The 21686-nt window shown below is 33.8% G+C and overlaps 3 protein-coding genes and 1 long non-coding RNA gene across 5 annotated transcripts; 1 reads left to right on the plus strand and 3 right to left on the minus strand.

Moving 5' to 3' along the window:
• Window positions 1-2: 2 nt before the first annotated feature.
• On the minus strand, window positions 3-1274 carry LOC144840764 (uncharacterized). Its single transcript, XR_013611953.1, has 3 exons — window positions 1224-1274; window positions 286-396; window positions 3-84 (listed from the first exon to the last, which is right to left on the minus strand). It is a non-coding gene; the product is annotated as an uncharacterized LOC144840764 (long non-coding RNA).
• Window positions 1275-7535: 6261 nt separating this feature from the next.
• LOC144840602 (queuosine-tRNA galactosyltransferase-like) lies at window positions 7536-14261 on the plus strand. Its single transcript, XM_078696476.1, has 12 exons — window positions 7536-7673; window positions 7991-8113; window positions 8570-8669; window positions 9274-9338; window positions 9980-10045; window positions 10141-10236; window positions 10534-10629; window positions 10852-10976; window positions 11086-11287; window positions 11495-11569; window positions 11918-12012; window positions 12759-14261. The coding sequence occupies exons 1-11, from the start codon at window positions 7650-7652 to the stop codon at window positions 11996-11998; spliced, it is 1053 nt and encodes a 350-aa protein (XP_078552602.1). The 5' UTR covers window positions 7536-7649; the 3' UTR covers window positions 11999-12012; window positions 12759-14261.
• LOC144840584 (uncharacterized) lies at window positions 11282-16971 on the minus strand. Of its 2 annotated transcripts, XM_078696449.1 has the most exons (8): window positions 16512-16971; window positions 15741-15904; window positions 15203-15497; window positions 14535-14702; window positions 13533-13865; window positions 13023-13128; window positions 12482-12603; window positions 11282-12373 (listed from the first exon to the last, which is right to left on the minus strand). In XM_078696449.1, the coding sequence occupies exons 1-8, from the start codon at window positions 16950-16952 to the stop codon at window positions 12092-12094; spliced, it is 1911 nt and encodes a 636-aa protein (XP_078552575.1). In that variant the 5' UTR covers window positions 16953-16971; the 3' UTR covers window positions 11282-12091. The 2 variants fall into 2 exon arrangements, with proteins under 2 accessions (XP_078552575.1, XP_078552576.1); XM_078696450.1 differs by lacking the exon at window positions 12482-12603 and having other exon boundaries at window positions 12188-12373.
• A 1721-nt stretch (window positions 16972-18692) lies between these two features.
• LOC144840603 (G patch domain and ankyrin repeat-containing protein 1-like) lies at window positions 18693-21621 on the minus strand. The gene has a single exon (XM_078696477.1). It carries the CDS (start codon window positions 20058-20060, stop codon window positions 19026-19028), a length of 1035 nt encoding a protein of 344 aa, XP_078552603.1. The 5' UTR covers window positions 20061-21621; the 3' UTR covers window positions 18693-19025.
• Window positions 21622-21686: the final 65 nt, after the last annotated feature.

Here is a 21686-nt window from a genome sequence, read left to right on the forward strand (position 1 = left end):
TCTGACTTTCATCAAAATCTGCAAATCCAGGATTTATTGATAATGCTCGGCCAACCAGGTTATCTTGATAGCAACCAATGGATTCTATACACAATAAGAAAAAAACAGTTTAACATACAATAATGCTTCATATTAATATATATATTGTAATTCACAGTTTCATAACTGAAATGGGTACGAAATAAATGAATTTAAATATATAAACAACTGTATGTACACTGCTGAAATTACACTATTTTTAACAACAGTATCAAACATAATACTTCACACTGCTCAAACCCTTACCTGTTTGACACAAATCTCCAATAAATCCATGTGGACAGGAACAATAATAATCTTCACCATTATTGATACATGTGCCATTGTGTGAACACGGGTTACCCAAACATGGATTATCTGCAAAAACAAATGTGTATTGTCAAGTATGAATTCAGTGACATAGATTTCTTTTAAACCAGAGTATATAGACTTGCTCCATATTATTTGTCTATATTTATTGTCTTTTTTATTTCGATTTTTGTCTGGAAATACAGACTTGTAAAACATCCGATAAGAATGACGTAGGCTATCATACTGTAATTTGCTATATGGGGCGGGCGGTATGTAAATATTGATTTTGAATCAACCAATGACCAAACAGACGTCATTTGCTTTCAAAAAGAGTACGTATTATGTACAATTGAGACTGAAATAACAACTGTTGAAATATATTGTGCTGAGTTTTATTTTATAAAATCATTTCTAGCCTTCAGAAACTTTCATCACATCATCATTTCACTTTGCAAAGAGTTTAAGTACCCAAAAGTACACACGTGTGTCTATACACCGTCTACACGTAACATAGCGCATGCTCATCATCTTAGTTATTAAATCTTTGAAATTTCCAAAAGAGCATATTAATATATTTTAGAGTGAGAGTAGCCAAAAGCATGCGACTGAAACTAGTCAACCGGTTAATCATATGCACCAAGAATTCTTGGTGTCAACCCATGTGACTTGTACGTGGTTCCCCAAACGGAGTTTACAGCTCAAGTAGTATACGTATGAAACATCAAAATACAAAGAATATTTATCTTTTTACTAATATTAAGTCAAAACTCTGTCTGGAATCCAGACTACAGAGTATTACTGTAATTTGTGTTAATAAACTCGGCTTAACTTATAGAAAATCAAGTGATTATATAGATCAACAACACATAGGACAATAGTCTTTGAACACTTACAAATTTCGCATTTGGTGCCTGTGTAACTGGTTGCTTCACAAATGCAGGCCACATTCAAAGTGGAGTCGTTGTACACGCATTCTCCATTGTTCATACAAGGGTTTGGTAGGCATGGTGATGCTTCAAAATAAAAACAATACTTTAGTAATATAATAGACTAAGGCCTTTGTAGTTAGGCGCCACCTAGACTAGTAGAGCCTAACTAAAGTAATACATTTTATTAATATCAGGAAAATTTTTATTTATTCGTTAGCGGGAAATTGGGAGATAATTAAATTTTGTCAGGAAACTCCACAATTAATGGCAGATATCTGGGACAAAAACCATATTATATTATGTTAATTAGTCTAGCCTAGTAGGCCTAGTAGTACTAGTACTGACCAGTGATATCGAACCTCCTGGACCTAGAGCCTTGAAATACCCTTGTCAACTATGCAATAAAGCCACCAAATGGGGCCAAAAAGCCATCGAGTGTGAGCATTGTCATGGCTGGTTTCATGCTAATTGTCTAAACATGGATGATAACATGTACTAAACTTTAAGCAATCACCCTTCCTATTCGTGGATGTGCGATGGGTGCGGTAAGCCAAACTTTTCTACTTAATATTTCGAGAGTTTTCTGGATATTGCAATATCAAATAGTTTCACTCCATTGAGTCGGCATACGTCGGATGTTTCAAGTATTAATGATTCTTCTGTTCCAGGGGAAACCATTTGGTCATCTAGGCCAAGCCCAAGAAAGGTCAGTGTAACTCCAAAACAAACTCAAAATCAAAACGCAAAGATTATATTACCAACTTCAAATTTCTCAAAATAAACTTTCAAAGTATTAGCACTAAACGTCACAAATTTGAAACCATTCTTGCTACGGAAGACCCCGATATTGTGATTGGGACAGAGTCTCGGCTCAGTGACACCATTGCATCTGGTGAGGTATTTCCGTCAATGTATAATGTGTTTCGCCGTGACCGTGAATCAAGAGGGGGTGGTGGTTTAATAGCGATTAAAAACACTCTGGTTGCTTCTATGGAAATAAAACTCCAGATAAATTGTGAACTATTATGGATTTCTATCTGTGACAGGCCTGAAACTAATGATAAAGACTATCAAATAACTGGATCTCTCATTGTCGCAAATCCCTCCCAATGCTAGTATCTGGCTTCTCGGAGACTTCAATGTACCCAACATTGATTGGGACACTGTTGCGTTCAAACCTGGAGGTCGATATCCAGCTATTAGTAAATTCATAATCAACGTGCTTAATGACCATCTGTGGGTTAACAACTCAATAAGGAGAGACATCAACAGAAAGAAACGTCTTTATAAAAGTGCCAAAAAGTATGGTTCCGCAAACTGCTGGGCAAGATTTAAAAAACTCCGCCGCCAGACTGACCAACGATCCGCAAAGCTCATAAATCCTACTTCAGAGATGTTGTTAGTGCTAGCCTAAAGACAGAAAATACCAGACCCTTCTGGAATTTTATCAAATCGAAGAGAAAAAAAGTATCTGGTGTCTCACCGCTACACGTCAATAATAAAGTCATCTCGAGCGCCAAGGGAAAAGCTGATACACTCAACCATCAATTTAGCTCAGTACTGTATTTACCAAAGAGTACAAATCCAACATTCCTTATTTCGGACGTATTGTTCCCGATATAAACGACATAGTCATCACAACAGAAGGGGTGGAGAAACTGCTTTCCGAATTAAAGTCGCATAAAGACATATTTTGAGAAACACAACATGGTTTTCGAAAGGGAAGGTCCTGTGAGACTCAACTGTCTGCACTTATTAATGATCTGCAATTAATATTGGATTCGCGAAGACAGGCCGATCTAGTGATAATGGACTTCAGCAAGGATACATGAGACAAACAAAAACAACTACTTTCATTCTCTATATCCATGGACCATACCAGAATAAGGTTTATCGCAAATACCTTGATTTCGCGAGAAACGCGAAAGGAAGGGTTTGGGAGCAATAGCGCCACTGTATAATACAAACTTTATCTTGTGGTGGCGCTATTGATCCCAAACCCTTCCCATACATACATACATACAATTTGCGATAAACCTTACCCAACTAACTAGCCTAGATGTGCACAAACTCTAACTAATTTCAAAACCCAACTGGACGCACTACTAGACATCGACAACATCACTAAGATTGCCCATTTAAAAACTTAATTGCAACCAGCTATGCCCATGGAAGCGCAACCTGTACGCGTACCTACTAGCCTAATTAGACCTAGCTAGGCTAGGCCTAGTACTAGCCTAGTAGGCCTCTAGGCTATATGCCGCCTATTTTAAAAACTTCAAACAAACTTCCCCTCTTCCTACGACTAGGCCTAACTCCTCCTTCAACTTGTTGCTTCCTTCAACCACTCTCTACCTTATTAACCTCACTTGGCTAAGGTAAGACTCCAGCAACTCAGGCCTAGCTAGAGCTAAAGATATACACATTATTCATAACATAACTAGGGCTAGCCTATGCCTAGCCATGATGCTGCAGATATAATTGAATACCTAGCTAGTAGATACTGTTTATTCAGGGAGGTGAAATTGGTTTATTTATACAGCTCAGAAACCGACACTTCGAGAAAAACACAAGATTTGTTGGGGGAGAGAGATTGCATGCATGATGCGCGCGCAGCAGAATAGAGTGTGAATGACTTTTTAAGATCAAATTTTAGGCCAATCAAAAGCCTTCATAACTTTAGGCCAATCATATTCACATACAAAATCGGGCTGTTTTATTATTGTAAATGCTATATCAAATTAAAATTTACTCAATACTGTACTCGTCTAGAACTAATGTTGAATAACATGAATGAATAATATTTTTTAAAAAAACAGTGTTTGAATTGCAAAAATAAATCTACGATTTTTGCTACTATCACTGTGGTTTTGAACAGAAGGTGGTCATTTCCAGGCCAGGGGCGGTCGCAGAACTATTTTAAGGGGGTTGCCCACGAGTCCAGTACCGTAGATAACGAGTTTTTGCGCGAATTTTGCTTGTTAAATGACACCCCTAGATGGCCGGAAATTGTACTCTAGAACGTAAAATTCACGATAAATGGCACCTATAGTTTGCCGGAAATTACACTCTACATCGGGCTACCAAACAGCATACCATCGTATCCCGCATATTTTTTCCGCCGCTAAAACACACGCGATATTTTTAACGTCAGCGAAAGTCCCCGACGAAGGTACTTCCGGTAAGCTAATACATTCTGGCAATTATAATCAATAAATACAAATTATTATTATCAATTAATAATTTAAAAAAGTTATACACAAAATATGAAGCTGCTGCTGCTAAATATAAATATATTGAGCAAAACGTTAAATGTTATTATTTTGATCAATAAGTCAGTAAAACCACAATTTCCAAAATTAATTTTCATTTATCCAACGACTGTACAACAGTGTTGCTTAAACTACACTTAAGAAAAGAAAATATGATCAAGATTTGCAAAAAGAAGCAATTAAACACTGTTATTTCAAAGTTGGAACGTCCGTAATTACTACGGAAATTTGGCCTAATATTACGGACATAAAATGAAGATAAATAAGGGTACTACGGAAATACTTAAATGATAGGGAATCTCCGGCAAAATGCAATAATTATGGACAAATCAACGACCCCTATGACGGAGTTTTCCACGAACACAGTGTGTAGTGGCCTTTCGTACCTTCTCATGACGCACACAAGCAATTCAAACAGTCAGAAATTCATTCTGAGCATGTTCAAAAATATATCCACACAAAAATGCTCTTCCAAAACTGAACTTCTATAACGTTATTGGTATATTATATATGATAAAATGGGATCTAAATTTGAATTTAGTGACAGAAAAAAACATTTAGCATGAAATTAAGGGTGTTGCCCGGGCAACTGAGGCAACCCCTGCGTCCGCCTCTGCAGGCTGTCGATATTTAGATCTAAATATAAAGATATTTAGATAGATCTAAATCTTAGATTAGAAGAAACAGAAGAAGAAACAATAACTTACCCGTTTGGCATGCTTCACCAACATATCCAGTGTGCGTGCAATCACAGGTATATTCCATTCCCTCGTCTGAACACAAACCATTATTTTTACATGGATTCGTTTCACATGGTGATGGTGGTTCTGGTTGTCCTAGTAGTCTTGTTGGTGGTTCTGGTGTGTAGTATACAAGATGATAATCAACCATGTTCTAACAATTAGTTGGGCACACGTCCGATTGTTCAATTTTTAATTATTTTCCTAAATTTGTTGGTGTTACTTATCCGTATCTATTAGACTGTTTTCATAAAAACACATTCACAAGAAAAATAAATAAACTGAGCCTATGCCTATATCTTAGCATATTCGTTTGTGACAAATCAAGTCACAAAAACAAAGTATTAATAGTATTCTATAACATGATAAAATTGATAACTTATGGCCAATACGATATGCGTAGCATCAATTATTTAAATAAAAATTAAATTAATATCATAAATGGTAGATAGTTATGGTAAATATTGATTTTGGTAAATATAATAACTATCAGTTATTTACAATACGTTTTGATAATCAAGATACTGTGTTAGTAAATAATTACGAATATGAAACTAAAATTAAAACGTTAAAATGGCAATTATAATATAATTAAATAATATATTAAATTATGGTGACTAAAATTTTAAATGAATGTACAAAATTATTTGTGTTTTAACGGATAAATCCAATTGAATTGATCATTTCAACAAATACAAAACGGAAAATCACACTAAAATAGGATTTGCTCCCATTTAAAGAATGACGATCAGATAGTTCGTAGTTAGGCCTACATCTAACAAGATCATTTTCACTATTCACAACTCTTAATCTACAACCATAGACGCACTTGCGTACTTGCTTTAAAAAAGAGGGCATTCTCCCCGTGGAAACATGTTAATATAGCACTACAGTGCTTATGTAAGCCTAGCAACATTCTCAATGAGTGTTGTAGCACACCTCCAGAGATTTCATAGTTTTTACAGTGTGGTTACACCATAACATACAACAGTACAGATTAGTACAAAACGACCTAAACAAATTACATTAACATTCTCATTACATCTACTACTGTTAACTCGAATGCAAAATAATCTACAATACTAATAATAGTTTTTAAAATGACAAACTTACCACTACCATTAGCAATGGTTATCAATAAATTAAACAAGAACACAAGAATAACTATGTTCCCGTTCATCTCCCTAGATAGTTGAAATCTGTCTCTAGCTTTCTGACAGTCATATAAAGTCTGTAATAAAACAATAAAAATGCCTGTGATTAATACCAGTAAAAAGTAAAGGAACTAGGCCTATGGTGAGATGAAATCTTACAACTTAATATCTTTTTTTCCGAAACCTTTTTTTATACTTATTAATACTAACTTTTGTCACATAGAAATATTTCTCAAAATATGATTTTGAATAGCACCAATGAATGCCCTAAGTACAATACTGAGACCTATTTCAAATGCAATAATAATAATAATAATAATAATAATAAAACAATAAATTACTCCACCACCTATATTCGCTTGTGTATTAGATTACGGATGACAAACTTACCTTTTAAAATCGTCACAGGCTTACATCTTGAACAAACTCTCAATAGCAAATGAAATAAAAATGTTTTATATGATTATATTTAAATTGTACGTTTTTGTAATACACAGTTTATCGATTGAGTTAAGTGTTGTCAGTTTTACTTAAGTAATATTATTCGAAATTTAAATTCATCGGTAAAGAATTATTTGATATTATTGTATCAATTTATTTAATTATAATCGCGTTAAACTAAAATATACAGTTTATATCACATAAAATGGAAATCATCAAAGAGTCGAACAAACGCAATTATTTAGCAACAAATTTTATGTATTTTACCATATAACATAACTTTTGGCAAACAATACACGGTTTTCTATTTTTAACAAAAGAAGTATACATGTTATTTGTAATGGTTAAATTTTGTGTTAATTTTGTGAGTGTTAATAAATATTTATGTTTAATTTAGTCATTGTATTTTATTCATAGAAAATAATAATGTGTATATTGATTAGATGATAAAAGCGTCATTAAAAATATGAGGTATCAATTACAAACATGTTTTTAATTGGACAATTCTATGGTGAATTGTCAAAGTAAACTTTGCACGAGTTAGTTGACCGGTAAATGGCTGGAATATTTTCACCTCTCCTTGTAATAAAACTAACATGCATGGCGCCCTCTATATAGTACAGCATGTTTGTTTTGATTATGTGGTAGGGAATTCCCCTCAAGGTCAACAAAGCGTATAAGTGTTATTTTGTGGGGACATTTTCCTACCTACTACTATTAATTTTTGATTACAATAAATTTGTTTTAGTATGAAACTACAATTAAATTATCAATAATTGTAATATGGGGATTACTCCAGTTGATGTCGTAAGTAAAATTACCAAATGAAATGCTCTAGGCCTAGGCCCACCCAGATAGTTCAGGAATAGATTATAATATTACCTACTATAGACACTGACAGTCACAGGCACAGACAGGCAGGGCAGTGAGTTGTTTCATGTTTTATGTAGCTCTAGGGCCAGGCTAGATATTGACTAGATTTATTATGATGATACATAGCAGGCCTATTTTTTCGGTCGTGTGCGCTGCTTATACCTCCCAAACCTTAATCAAGAGGTTTTGTTTTATGACATAGCAATCAATATTACTTTTAGAATTAATGATTAAATATGATTACATTTAAGTCCATCATATTACCTGTATACAATGCCGCAGAATGGCTGGATGAATGTTTAGGATCAATCAAGAGACAGCAAGATCATAGAGAAATGACAGTAGAGTTGTCAATATTTAACGATTCAAGCAAGGTAAGCTACATCACCTGCTATCCCACTTTATCCCAGTAATTTCATACTCCTATTTTCTTGCGTTGTCTGCCATGAGATATGCATATCTTGACGTCCACCACAACTAGTAGCCCAGTAATTCCGATGACAACCGTGAGGCTATAATTTATAAATGATTTCGTCCTTTATTAGAGCATTGTCAAAATTAGAATCATTGTCATTCTTGATGATGTTCCAATAAAGGATGAAACCTAGAATAAATGGCCTCACACTTGTCATTCTTTCTAGTTATTATTAATAAGCTCTTTTTCTATTTGTGATTAATCAATGATCTTTTAGTAGCCTATATTCACCCACCTACAGAAATGCTTGGCATGGTTTAGGAGTACTAAAGTAAAATGTTTTCTTAAATGACAATAACAATTTCTTTCATTAATCAGTATCTCATAAATATATATCTATTTTCATGTTTTCCAGGATGATTCATTAGATATTTTAAAATCATGGAAGGACATGTTAAGTAGCGTTGGCATCCATGTTATTTTGAGTGGCCACTCAAATGCAGAACCTAAAGGAGGTACATACTCAAGAGATTTTGATTTGTGACGACCACAGACCAACCCAGATAAGGTCAATCGATGTGTTGTTACCTGGACCAGACTTGTGTTGAGGTGGGGAGTGAGGACACACATCCCAATATCTCTAAATTAACATGCCATAGTTTGAGTGTTGGTCGTCACAAATCAAAAGCTCCTGACCTGTAGGCCTATTCACTACCAACTTCATACAATCAGAAGTTTTTTTTACTTTTCCCTGATAATTACAGATCTGTGACAACAATAATGAATAATTTGATTGTTGTCTCAGATACTACCATATTGTCTCAAGTGTATAAGACAAGTTGTAAACAAAATATAAACTCACTAAAGTTGAGAATGTCGTCATTTTAAAATTTTTTTATTTTATTTTTTATATATCTCTATTTTATGTATGTTTGATTGCAAGCGAGTACTTTCTTCGGATTGTTGGAGATAATAAAGCTTTCTTATATCTTATTTATGAATGATTTCCTGCAGGCTAGAAAGTGGGGTAATTTTCAAAACTGGTATATTCCCTATTCTCAATTGAATTTGTTAACTTATTCAGTAGATGTCTATTTCAATAATATTGTTATATTTTAGTTGGTTATGCAAAGAATCAAGCTGTAAGGCAGAGCAGCGGGAGATTCTTATGTTTTCAGGATGCTGTAAGTACTCTCAAGGGCACTGATCCGTTTTGAATGTTGGGGGTGTGGAGAAGAACACCGGGAGTGTGGGGAAGAACACTGGGGGTGTGGGGAAGAATACTGGGGGTGTGGGGAAGAACACCAGGGTGTGGGGAAGGGTACCGGGCATTAAAGAGAAGTGAAAAAACAGTGTTTTTAATAGTATATACAGTATAAGTGTGATGCTACTTGATACTGTACAACCAGTTGCGGTCATAAAATCCCTAGCTCCATGTTCTGTGCCTACGCTTTAAAAATATTGAATTCTTCATTTTATGCACATTTGCGGTATGCCATGGTTATGGCACTGTCAAAACTCATTTTGTCACAAGTTCAATTACTTTCTATAATGTAACTTATAAATAAGTAATGTTAATTTAAAGTGGTGTGATGATGGTGATAATAAGTAATTTGATGGTGGTTAGTGAAGTTTATAGAAGGTGATACTACAGTATGTGATGTTCATCTCATTAAATAACAAATGAAATGTTTACCTTTTTTAAACGATTCTATCAATCAATCAAATAAAAAGAAAATACAAGTCTCCTATGTGATAATCTAATTAAATGGGTAATTTTGATAAATAATAATTAATAAATATTGTTTAATTCTTTTTATTTAAGGATGACATAATGGACCCTATGAGAATCAAATTACAATATCAAGCAGCATTGAAACAGCAAAATACAGTAGGTTTCTTGCATATTCCTCACAAATCCAATATTATTTATGTTTAAAAAAAATACATATAATACAACAAGATAACCTTTGCTTTCTCCAAAAGATAATAGGATGCAAAGTTACGCGGATTCCCAAAGACTCTACCATTCGCTATACCCGATGGTGTAATGGAATGACCCAAAAACAACTGCTCACACAGGTAAGATTGAGGAAGCTATCATAATTCTGATTGACAGTGTACATCGTTGTTGTCATTGTTAAAGCCCTTTCTTCACTATCACTATTTGTAACAAAAACATGTGATGGGCCCATATATCAACATGATGATGTCATATCACTACCACATTTGGGCACATCTCACTAGTTTGATAGTATACACAGCTTTATACCTATCTCATTTTAAAAATTGGTTCTGTATCAAAGTTTGTTTATTATTATATTATTATTATTATATTATTGTATTACAGTATTATTAATTTTTAAAATTCTGTGTCAGGTGTATACATCACATGGCCCAACAGTACTAATGCCGACATGGTTCTGCTCAAGACAAGTTTATGACACAGTTGGTGGCTTTGATGAAAGAGGAAAGGTAATTATTGTGTTTAAGGTTCATGATTAAACATGTAAAAGATAGAAACTATTAAATAATCTCTTATGTTGCATTGCATAAAGGGTTTTGAGCAAGCTCAGATATTGCTTATTCTCGAAAAAGAATGTATAATAGATAGTAATAGAAAAGAATATATAGTTTTTTTATTTAATTATTTTTCTTTGTTGATTATATCATTTATTTTTATCATTTTTAATTCAGGGCATTCCAGAGGATTTGTTGTTTTTTCATAAATTCTTAGAACTTGGAGGCGCAGTATGCCGTATTGATGAATATTTATTAACGTATAGATATCACCCAGAATGCACTACACATTCAGTTCACAGGTGATTTTGTTGTATTTTTTAATATTAAAAGTCAATAATAAGAAAAGAAGATAATAAATATTTATTTATTGTACATTTTAATAAGGTTCTTTAAATTTCTAATTTGTAGAGATACAATATGGGACATTAGAATAACTGCAATACAAACAAATGTAATAAATCAGTGGACAAATTTTACAATATGGAATGCTGGGAAGGAAGGCAGGAGGTTCTACAGGTCACTTAGTACAGAAAATAGGTCAAAGGTCAAAGCATTTTGTGACGTTGATGCTAAGAAGATTGGTAAAGTGTACACCTATGAAGAGTGTAAGGTACGTTATTTTTTTTTCTAATTAGTTTAACTGTTCTCATATTTTAAACATTTCTTGAAAAAATGGATTAATTTGTACTAGGGAGAGTTTGGCCATCAGCTTTATCTCAATTTAGGACTCATCCAAAAAAGCCTTATTGAAATTAAATCATTGAAATTAGCTTAATTCCATAATTAATTACTTCATTTATCTACATCATTTATCTAGAAATCGCCCAAACCAAAGGTGCCTATTCTCCACTTTTCAGAAGCATCACCACCATTCATTATATGTGTAAAACTGGTAAGTTAGGCTTATTTACATTACTTGGTATTTCAAGCCAAGGCACATGATTTGTACCTCTGTATCAAAGACTGATTTTTATTAGTACTATCTAAGACTGCATTTGATTGGTACTATCTAAGACTGCATTTGATTGGTACTATCTAAGACTGATTTTGATTGGTACTATCTAAGACTGATTTTGATTGGTACTATCTAAGACTGACTTTGATTGGTAGTACAGTATCCAAGACTGATAATTGATCATTAATATATCTGTGTAAATGCCCTCTATTAATTATGGTTTTAGAGCTATCAAGTACAAAGGAAAAGTCTTCAATATCATATTTGTCATAATACTTTCTCTAGGATTTAACTGGTGGAGGATTAGAAAGAAACATAGAATCACTCAACCTGGTGGAAGGAGAAGATTACTTCTATTTTAGCTGAAGATATTTTATGAGGTTAGTATGGCAAACTCTTCAGAAATGTGTCTGTCACAGACATTTTAACACTTATTATCTTGACTGGAATCAAATTGTATTAGTTTAAATTTAGAAACTGTGCCAGTGCTAATAAACTATTGGCATATGTGTAAGCATCGGATGACCAAAATGGGAAGAAAGCTTCTTTGTCGTTATATCCAGTAAAGTTAGTGGGCGTCATCTTACCAAAATGAGGCTGTTTCAAAAGGTCATCGTATTCATCTTCATCGATAACGCCAGAAACTGCTACAAACATGTCATAATTCATAGTCGTGTTTTTGGGCAAAATTGTTCCGTTTAATGATTCAATGTGATTGGCTGGGTAATAATATGGAATAGTCTGTAAAAGATAAAATTTAATTAAAAAACAACAATAAAAATGAATGGATAGAAAATAAGGGAGGTTTAAAGTGATATCTATTACTTCCATGCAAATTTCACTACCTACCTCATTTCCTTTGACTGAGCCAGAAAAAAATGCGCCATAAGTTTTGTAGGTATTCTTCAGGATAAACCTATTTAATCCTTCAGCTGCACCATCAACAAGTCTCTTGACGTAATCCGGTGTACCTATTGAAAATAAACTAGTTTAGTTTAATTTATTGGCGTAAATGACTTCCAGGTTGCACCAAATTCATTACACAGACCTATATACTCCTGTATAACTTTTATTTCATTTAATGCTTTTAGTTTTAAACAGTGTTATTGTTGATATTTTCTCGTAGGTATTAATCATATGAATTGGTGATGTGTACTTCTAAGCTCTTCAGTCAAAGATAATCAACAGCTAGAAAACTGTGCATACTAACTTATACCGCCTGAAAGGCAGTGCAGAAGAAGAGGGATGCTGTATAGGTGTTCAACATCTTTTATTTGGACTACTGTTACAGTACTTTATCCCAATGAGCAGTCAAGCAAGAGGGAGTGTGTAAAGCATTTGGAATCGATTTTTAACCACACAGTGGAGAAAGTGCAAGCTGTCGACTTACCCTCTGCCCAGTCAAGTTTGCCTGTGGCCTTATTCTGTGTTGTCCAAGTAGCAATGTAGAAGTTTATAACCATTGAAGTTGAAAACAAACGATCCTCTCCACGTTTCTATAAAAGAAAAAAGGAATTGGCTTTTATTAGCTTTAAAGAGTAGTCAGTTTCGTAATTAAAGGTATCCCAACACACCTCTGCTAAGTTTCTTTAAAGAGGATAATCTCTATCTGTCAGGAAACAATTTGCTAATTTTAGGGCAGCTTTTAAAACTCACATTTTAACTTATATTTTAAAAAAATGTCTGGTATTTTAATTTTAATGTTAGGTGCATGCACTATATATTAATGATATAAGTATATTTATCACATAAAAAGTATTTATGCCCGGTTGATTACAAAAAAATGTATACTGTATGTAGATTAGACTAGCTAAATGATTCTTTAATAGTGAAGAAAGGACAAATTGTAACATTCCATTCTCAATCAACATGATTTTAGTGCGGACTACTTTATACTTACTAAAGGTTGCCCAGATAAATCTGTGTCTCCATTTCCAATAAACTCCTCAAAGAATATCATACTATCATAATCGAGAATAGCTTCACTTTGAATCATCTTGCTAACTTTGCCTTGTAAAACTCTTTTCAAGTTCATCCTCATTTGGTCAAGTACTTTAAATGGAAGTTCTCCGTCATTTGCGTATTTAGTTTCCAAGATAAACAATGTACGTGCAACGTAGTAGTAGAAACTGTATCGTGACGGATAATACGTGAGTGCCAAGTCTGGACGTTCTTCAATCACGTTATGATTAATCAACCACACAATCAAGCTGGTTGAGTTTGCGTAAATTGCCTGTGAATAGTTTTACAAAAAATATTTGAAACTAGTTTGACAAAAAAAGTGGGATGTGCCCAAATATGGTAGTGATTTCAATTTTCAATTTCAACTTAACATTTATTTCTTCCTTCAAGAAAATGAGGTAAACATAATATATTCAGGTAAAGAGGAAGTGATATGCTCAAATATGGCAGTGATGTGACATCATCATGTCCATATATGGGCACATCCTATTTTTTTGTCACATAAAGTTTGATACTGAGTGATAGTGTAGACAGAGCTTAAGGTTAGTCAATATGAACATTTTGAAAAATATATGCTTTTACATATTAAATTACATTCCTATATTATTTAGTGCAGTAAATATAATTGGACATAATATTTTATTTATTAAATTGACATTTGATTTAATTTGTTTGTACTTTATTAATGTTAATTATTGTTACGGTTGTCTATGGCGATAATGACATTATGATTCATTTCATTTATTCATGGTCAAACACAGTAAAATATAAGTACATGGTTTGAAATTTTGTTTGTTCAAGTTAAAAATTCACATAAAAATACAAAAATGAGTTAAAAACAAAAATGAGTTAAAAAGGTTTTGATGACTGCTAAAAAAAAAAAATTTTTTTAACTAGAAAAATTTGTCAGAATAGCAACATTTTAAAATTAAAAACATACCTGGATATCATCATCAAACCAACTACTATCACTTGACAAGTTGTACAAAACCGCTGAAGTCAGACCATAAATAGAATTAGCTGCTACCGTTGTGTCCACATTGTTAATGTGAAAAGGCATACTGACGCCTTCATAGCTTAGATAACGCTCCTCTGCAATATTTTGAACCTGTTTAAATTAATATAAACAGAAATAATGTTATAAAATAAGAAAGCAGGGACCACTAGGAGCAAATTATAGACCAACCAAAAAAAAACATTCTTTTATAGCTGTAACCAACCAGTTAATAGTATGACAGTATTATTAACAACCTAATTACAGCAAAATATACAAAATGAAGGTGGGCAGGCATATAGGAAGGATACATGATGGTAGATGGACACAATTTACAACAAAGTGACAACCATTTTAGGGGAAAAGAAAGAGATGTAGACCTCATTCAAGATGGAGGGATGAGCTCAGTAGACAGACCGGTACCATAGCTTTTCCAAGATTTTGTGAAAGACAGGAACAACTGGCATTAATTGTGGGAGACGCCTTTGCTCAATTGTGGGAGAGGCCTTTGCCCAGCAGTGGGACGATATGGGCTGAAGAAAGAAAGAATTATTGACAACCTATTAATATAAGGTACCATAAAAAAAGGGATGCTCCAAAAAAGGTTGTCATACCCAAGTAGTTATTAGAGATACGCTTTGAGAATTCTCCTTTGCTTCTTGTAGAAAGCCACGTAGATAATAGTAAGTTCTCGTATCAATAGCGTTCTCATCAAGCTCTTCACTCATTGGCCGATACGCAAACTTCTTAAGATCTTGAAACGCAGTTTGATAGTTTGTGTTTTGCTTAGACCATGTGTTGTAGAGAGTTGGAAAATCTTTCTGGCAATTCTTCAATATCGCCCCCATTCCAATGTTTAAGTATGTGTCGTCAAAGTCAGACGGGATCAAAAATGCAGAGAAATAAGCACTAAAAACATAAATACAGCATTGATTAAATATTTATGGTGTTTATGCAAAAGCTAAACATGCTTTAATGACTATCATCATGTATATAAAAAGTCAACGACCTACTAGAACGACTTCCCAAAACCAGTAGTGGAGGGATTTGAACCCACTAGCCTTATTCATGACGATTTTGTCCCCTTTTGTTTTGAAAACCAACCTCCTCATTGTGGCTATATAAGCTTGTTCCCCATGACTCTAAACTTACTCTGCACTTCTAAAAAAGTCTAGTATCTCCAGTCCTGCTTCCCAGTCGAAGTATTTAAAGATTGATTCCAGGAGTCTGAATGGCGTGTATTTGTGAATGAACTCTACTCCTTCATACACATTCTCAGGATGACTTATCCACATGTCAGACGTTTTGTTGTATATCTGAAACAGAACAAAAACAAACATGGAAAAATACAAGAACCCCCATTAGGAGCACACCTCTGCAGGGCCGTACGCATGGGTGGTGCGACGGGTGCGTATGCACCCCACCAAACTGCAAAAGGTCCACATTTTATAGGGTCTTCAAATAAATCTGTAGTGTATTATACATTATATTATTAAAATGGTTCAAAATTTATTAATCCGCACCCACCCAAATAAAATCCAGCATACGGCCCTGCTCTGTGACCAAAAAAGTGTCCCTTTGCAAGGCCGTAGCAAGAGGTTAAAAACAGATGAGGCAAAGATGCTTATAATTATAAATATAAAATATGACAATCTGTGCTGGGGAATTGCGGTGGGTGGTGAAAATTGAAAATTTCAGATGAGCCGAACGCCTCGTCTGCCTCAGCCTTGCCTAGGCGTGTCCCGAAGGAGGAGTTTCATTGTACATAGTTATTATGTTATTGTTATACTGTGTATCCTTCGTGGATTTTTTATATACAATATATAAAATATAGTAATTAAAATTCGTAATATATTGACTTTGGTTTAATAATGCAGTGAAATTACAGGAAAAAGAGAACAAACTATTGTATACTGAATTTACCTGTAGCCAGAAATTCATGTCACCGTCCCCTGCAGGGTTGTTTTTGTTGTGGAATGCACTAATAGCATCCAATGCCAGCATCATCTGATCATCATTAGGCCTAGGTGCCACCCCATACTTGTATGCCTCAATCAACACTGTTGTTATCCATATGGATGAGAATGAATTTGTATCGTAACATGCAAGATTATCACGGGCAAGGGCTAAAAACGGAGACCCTTGCCAGTTGAGGTGTATATCACTTTGGTAAGCACCCTTTGAGGTCGCCCATGTCATCGGTGGTGTGTAATTCCTATCTTCTTGAGCCTGAAATGATGCTATTCTTTTCTGCAGTGCGTCTATTGTTTCAGGAAATGGCAAATCTGACAACTTCGGTTTTCCATCAACCGCTACTAATTCTATACTAAAACTAAGTAAAACGAAGACTAAAGGAATCTTCATGGTGCTGGTTGACAGACTGTTCTTAATCTTAGCATGCCTGCATTTGGACTTTAGATATTGTATTGTTATTTTTATGGTAATCTAAATCTACTATCTATATTTACATTTACTCAGTATCATCATGGTCGCATCATGATCTCACCAAAGCAGAGTCACTGTTTTTTATTAGGTTATATGCATGGTTATATGCATTATCATGCATATAACCTCTTGATTCTGTCAGGATCTTTGTTTATTTATTCTTTCCTTAGCACTATTTTGTCCGTCAATTATCTTGATATCAGTTTCATCTAGCTAAGTCAATTTTTCAGAGTATATTCCTTATGGCCAGGAATCGATGTGGTTATGTTTTCACGGTGCGCAATCAAAAATTACGTGGTCTACGCGCGATTTAACGAAATCATGTGTAATCATGTCTTCACAAGCATGAATCACAAACAAAATTTGGTACTCATAAATTTCAGGTCATATTTCATCATATAGCAATACAATTACATGCGTAGCGCATATAACGCATGCGTATGCGCGCTTAAAATTGTCAAAATTTATTTTCGATGAAATTAGAGTACGTTTCAGGCAATTTTAAGCGTTTAAAAAATTGCCATGAGTGCGCAAATTTTTGCATGCGCACTGCGCGTTAAACGTTGATGCGCACTATTTTTGTCCGATTTCTGTTGTACAACCTTTCTTTAATAATATCATCATATTTTATTCACTTTTCAACGCTAAATTGCGTTATACGAGCACGTCAAAAGTGACAGGCTACGCACGTGTACGTTAAAAAAATGGTGAAAATATGCTAAATTTTAAAATTAATATAGATCATCAGAATGCTCGGGAACACCTATTTTTTATTTCATTTTTTTTTAAGTGTACGTATCATATGTATGATTTATTATGAAATTAAGAGAACAAAAGTTGATTAAGTCATCATTAATTGCATATTAAATTAAAAAAAATTAATTTCGACAATCAAACAAATTATGACATTTTCTTAGACCAAAATAACAAACTTAACATTAACTTTCTTCCTTCAAAAGTTCATATATTAAAGTTAAAAGTATATAGTTTGACAGTGCATAATTTTTAACATTTTTAAAGATGTCATCATAGTAAAAAATTATAATTCATTGCGGTATGTAATAATCTATCTGCACCAAAGTGGTTACTGCATAGTAAATACACGGAGGAATCTTTCTACAACTTTTAGTCAGTTGTGTATGGCTCGGTCGTCTGTGCTCGTGTCTATGGCACTCAAGGTACCGAGTTCGAGCTCACATTAAGAAACAAATTTTTATTATCCGTATTGTTTGTTCAATTTTATTTTTTAGTGTATAGATTATACACATAATGTATAATGAAATCTATTTAAAAAGTAATGCCTTTATTACTTATGTAACAATGTGGTTTATGACATTATACACAAAGGGATCTTTGATCGGATTGTTATACCGGCTATTGTATTCCCGTTAGCAAGATCCTATCATATATTATAATAATTAAAGATTCTGAGAAAATCAATCAATATATCTTTTAAAAATCAATTATCTTGATTTAAATCAATGCATATAACCTATAATTCGTCATAGTGACGAATTAAATCTAGTTTAGTTTTTTTTATGTACACCAAAACAAGTTACATTGAATGATATACTTTTCATGTGACTTATCATTGTAAGTCACATCATCAATATACTCTCATATACAAATTAAAAATAATGAAAAATAAAACGCATTGTATTTATAATAAATATATTATTTTATTGATTAAAAATAATACACTTTATAGCTATGCATACAAATAAAGCATTTTAATAATTAATAAGGTTTATTTATTTAGGATTCTTGCTTGAAATTTGTTTTATAAACTGAGGCCATTCAACAGAAATGAATAGTATTAATAGTATACAACTGTTAAAAAGCCAAATCCATTTTTAAGTTTGTTATTCAAAATTGTGTATTATGGTGACACGCCACTCTCTCATTTTTTATGTCCATCTTATGTTAAAATTTTTACAAGAAATAATATAAATAGATGACTCATTTTCTTATATAATACAAAACAGGCAGTATCTAGTTTGGTTCAGCATTCCAAGACTGCCTGTACTCTATTTCCCAATTCCTTGATTTCTTAGCCTTTGTTACACCAGTCTGTTTAGTACTCTGTCTTTTAATAGACTCTGTCCTGTCGTTTCTTGGTCTTTTAATGGCTGCTGTATCAAAAGGCTTAAAATGTGTGATTCTTGGTCGAGACTCGGTCGATCCCGACCCTAAACATTCCCGATCTCTTTTCAAAGTTGTTTTTACTGGGAATTTCATTCCACTTCCATCAGGGCCAAGTCCACTTTCGGAATCCCAACCGTCCTTCAACATCATCTGATACCCTTTGTTGTTTTCCGTTAAATAATACATCGTTGATTGTTTTTTATGTTGCGAACAAAACTGATGAATCGTTGAGCACATGTGTTCTTTGCTGGTTGACGCTTCAATACTTGTGCTACAAGAATTACAATAAAACGGTTCAATATTCGTGGATTCTCCATTTTTATTCCGCAATGTAGCCCAGTAACCATCTCTATCTGCAAGTAAATTTACGATTTGCATTTGTCCAGTTTGTTGCGCCAAACTCATAGCATCTGTGCCCGACTTATCTTTTATACCGATCCATTCCGCCCCATGACTCAATAAATATTCAACCATCTCGACCTGTCTACTGCTACAAGCGCACATTAACGCCGTCCAACCGAATGCGTCTTTCATGTTAATGTCACAATTTTGTGAAATAAATTCTTCCGCAGTTTTTATGTCTCCTTCTGTTGCCGCTTTTAAAAAAGAATTCACAGTATTTTGTCTTGTTAATCTTTTTTTATTTTTTCTCTTTCTTTTTAAATTCACATTCTTGATTGGTTTAACTTCACTACAACTACTAGTAGAACACTCAGAAATGTTTGCTTCAGTTTTAATAACACTTTCATAAAACTCTTTAACTGCATTTCCCTCCGAGGTATTTAGTTCAGAACTGTCACTGGTTTCGGTACAGATTTCAGTACTACAATCACGATTTCTTTTCGATTTTTGAAAAAGTATTTGCTTTTTATAAAAAGCCATATTGTATGGAATTTAGTATATAGTCCTTGCTTATTAGGCGTCGAAGGCCTAATACTTAGTAGTTAGGGCTAGACCTAGGCCCTAGTAGTAGATTATTGAGGCCTAGGTAACTAAAGACCAAGAGGCTAGGCCTAAACTAGCCTACTATCTAGTAGTAGTAGGTAGTACAGTACTAGCCTAGGCCTACTAACTAGACTACACACTACTGCACCAATCACATGAGTGTATTTTTAATTTCATTTTTTATAGTCAAATTATATACACTAATCACAGAAAAAAACACAGTACGAAATGTGTGATGTCCCGGAACTCTGAAGTAATAGATTAACAGCCAAAAATTATCTCTAAAATTAGCTAGGCCTAGGCCTGAATACTGGTTGTCACTCCACCGGAACTGAATGAGATTGAGCCCAGTTAAATTTCCATAATACAACATACCAAATCGGTAGGTTGAGCATGGTCGATTTTTCAACCAAGTTACGTCTGTATGAAAGGCTAACTGGGGTTCATAAAAATACTAAAATTTGATTGGATGGTCGATCCGACATAAAAATGATAATGAATTCCGATTGGATGTTCGACATAAACATTCACAATGTTGACAAATTAATATATCAAAAACTTTAGTATATGGGCCAGATCCAGTGTTTTTGGTGAAATTGTATCAGATCGTCAAATGCTAAATACCATTTTGTTGGAACGCTTATTAATTGTCTACTTTTTCAGACATCCATGACAGCAATAATACAGCTTAATATTCATAATATTTTAATCTCAAATAAAACTAAATCGCTATTTTTTTAAGTAGCTTCAAGTTCCACCTACAAAGTGGATTTTCATCACGAGAACTGCACAAATGTCTTGTTGACATGTATTACACATTGGATACGAAATTAACTTAACAACTTTATCCTTATGTTTTTGGGTCTGAATGTTTTGATTAGTTAGTGTGAGCAGTAGTCTGGGTTCCAGACGGAGTTTTGTCTTAATATTAGTAACAAGCACGAATGTGCGATACTCGGGGTACAGCAAAAGAAGCTGTAATGATGTCATAAGACGGAATGTAACTTCACATACACATCAATAACCTCGCTACCAAATACGGCTATACGGTACCATCTTCGAGACGTTATACGGCTGCATCCGGTTTGAAATTTAAAAATCTATAGCTTTGAGAACATGTCCCTGTAGTATATTCATGCCAAATCCCAGCTCAATATAACAACAAATAAGGGAGGAGTAGCACTTTATAAATCGCACTTTTTACTCAATAGTGTCCAGATGGAGGAGGAGGAGGTGAAAATGAGTAAGTCCTAGACTCGGGTACCCCGAGTAAAAAGATAAATATTTTGGCACATATGGCGTTTCATACGTATACTACTTGAGCTTGGATACTCAGACAAAAATCAAAATAAAAACAAATAAATAAAAAAAAAGACAATGAATACAGACTTGGGGTAAGTCTATGTGAGCAGGGAGGTATACTAGACTTCTGCCCCAAGTCTGTAGTTATTGCCTTTATTTTATGTTAGTCGTTTTGATTTTTGTATGAATACTACAAAAAAAAATGCCATATGTGCCAAAATATTTATCTTTTAACTAATTTCGGCCTAGAACCTAGACTAG

Source organism: Antedon bifida, chromosome 4 (assembly GCF_963402885.1).
Source record: "Antedon bifida chromosome 4, ecAntBifi1.1, whole genome shotgun sequence".
NCBI lineage: Eukaryota > Metazoa > Echinodermata > Crinoidea > Comatulida > Antedonidae > Antedon > Antedon bifida.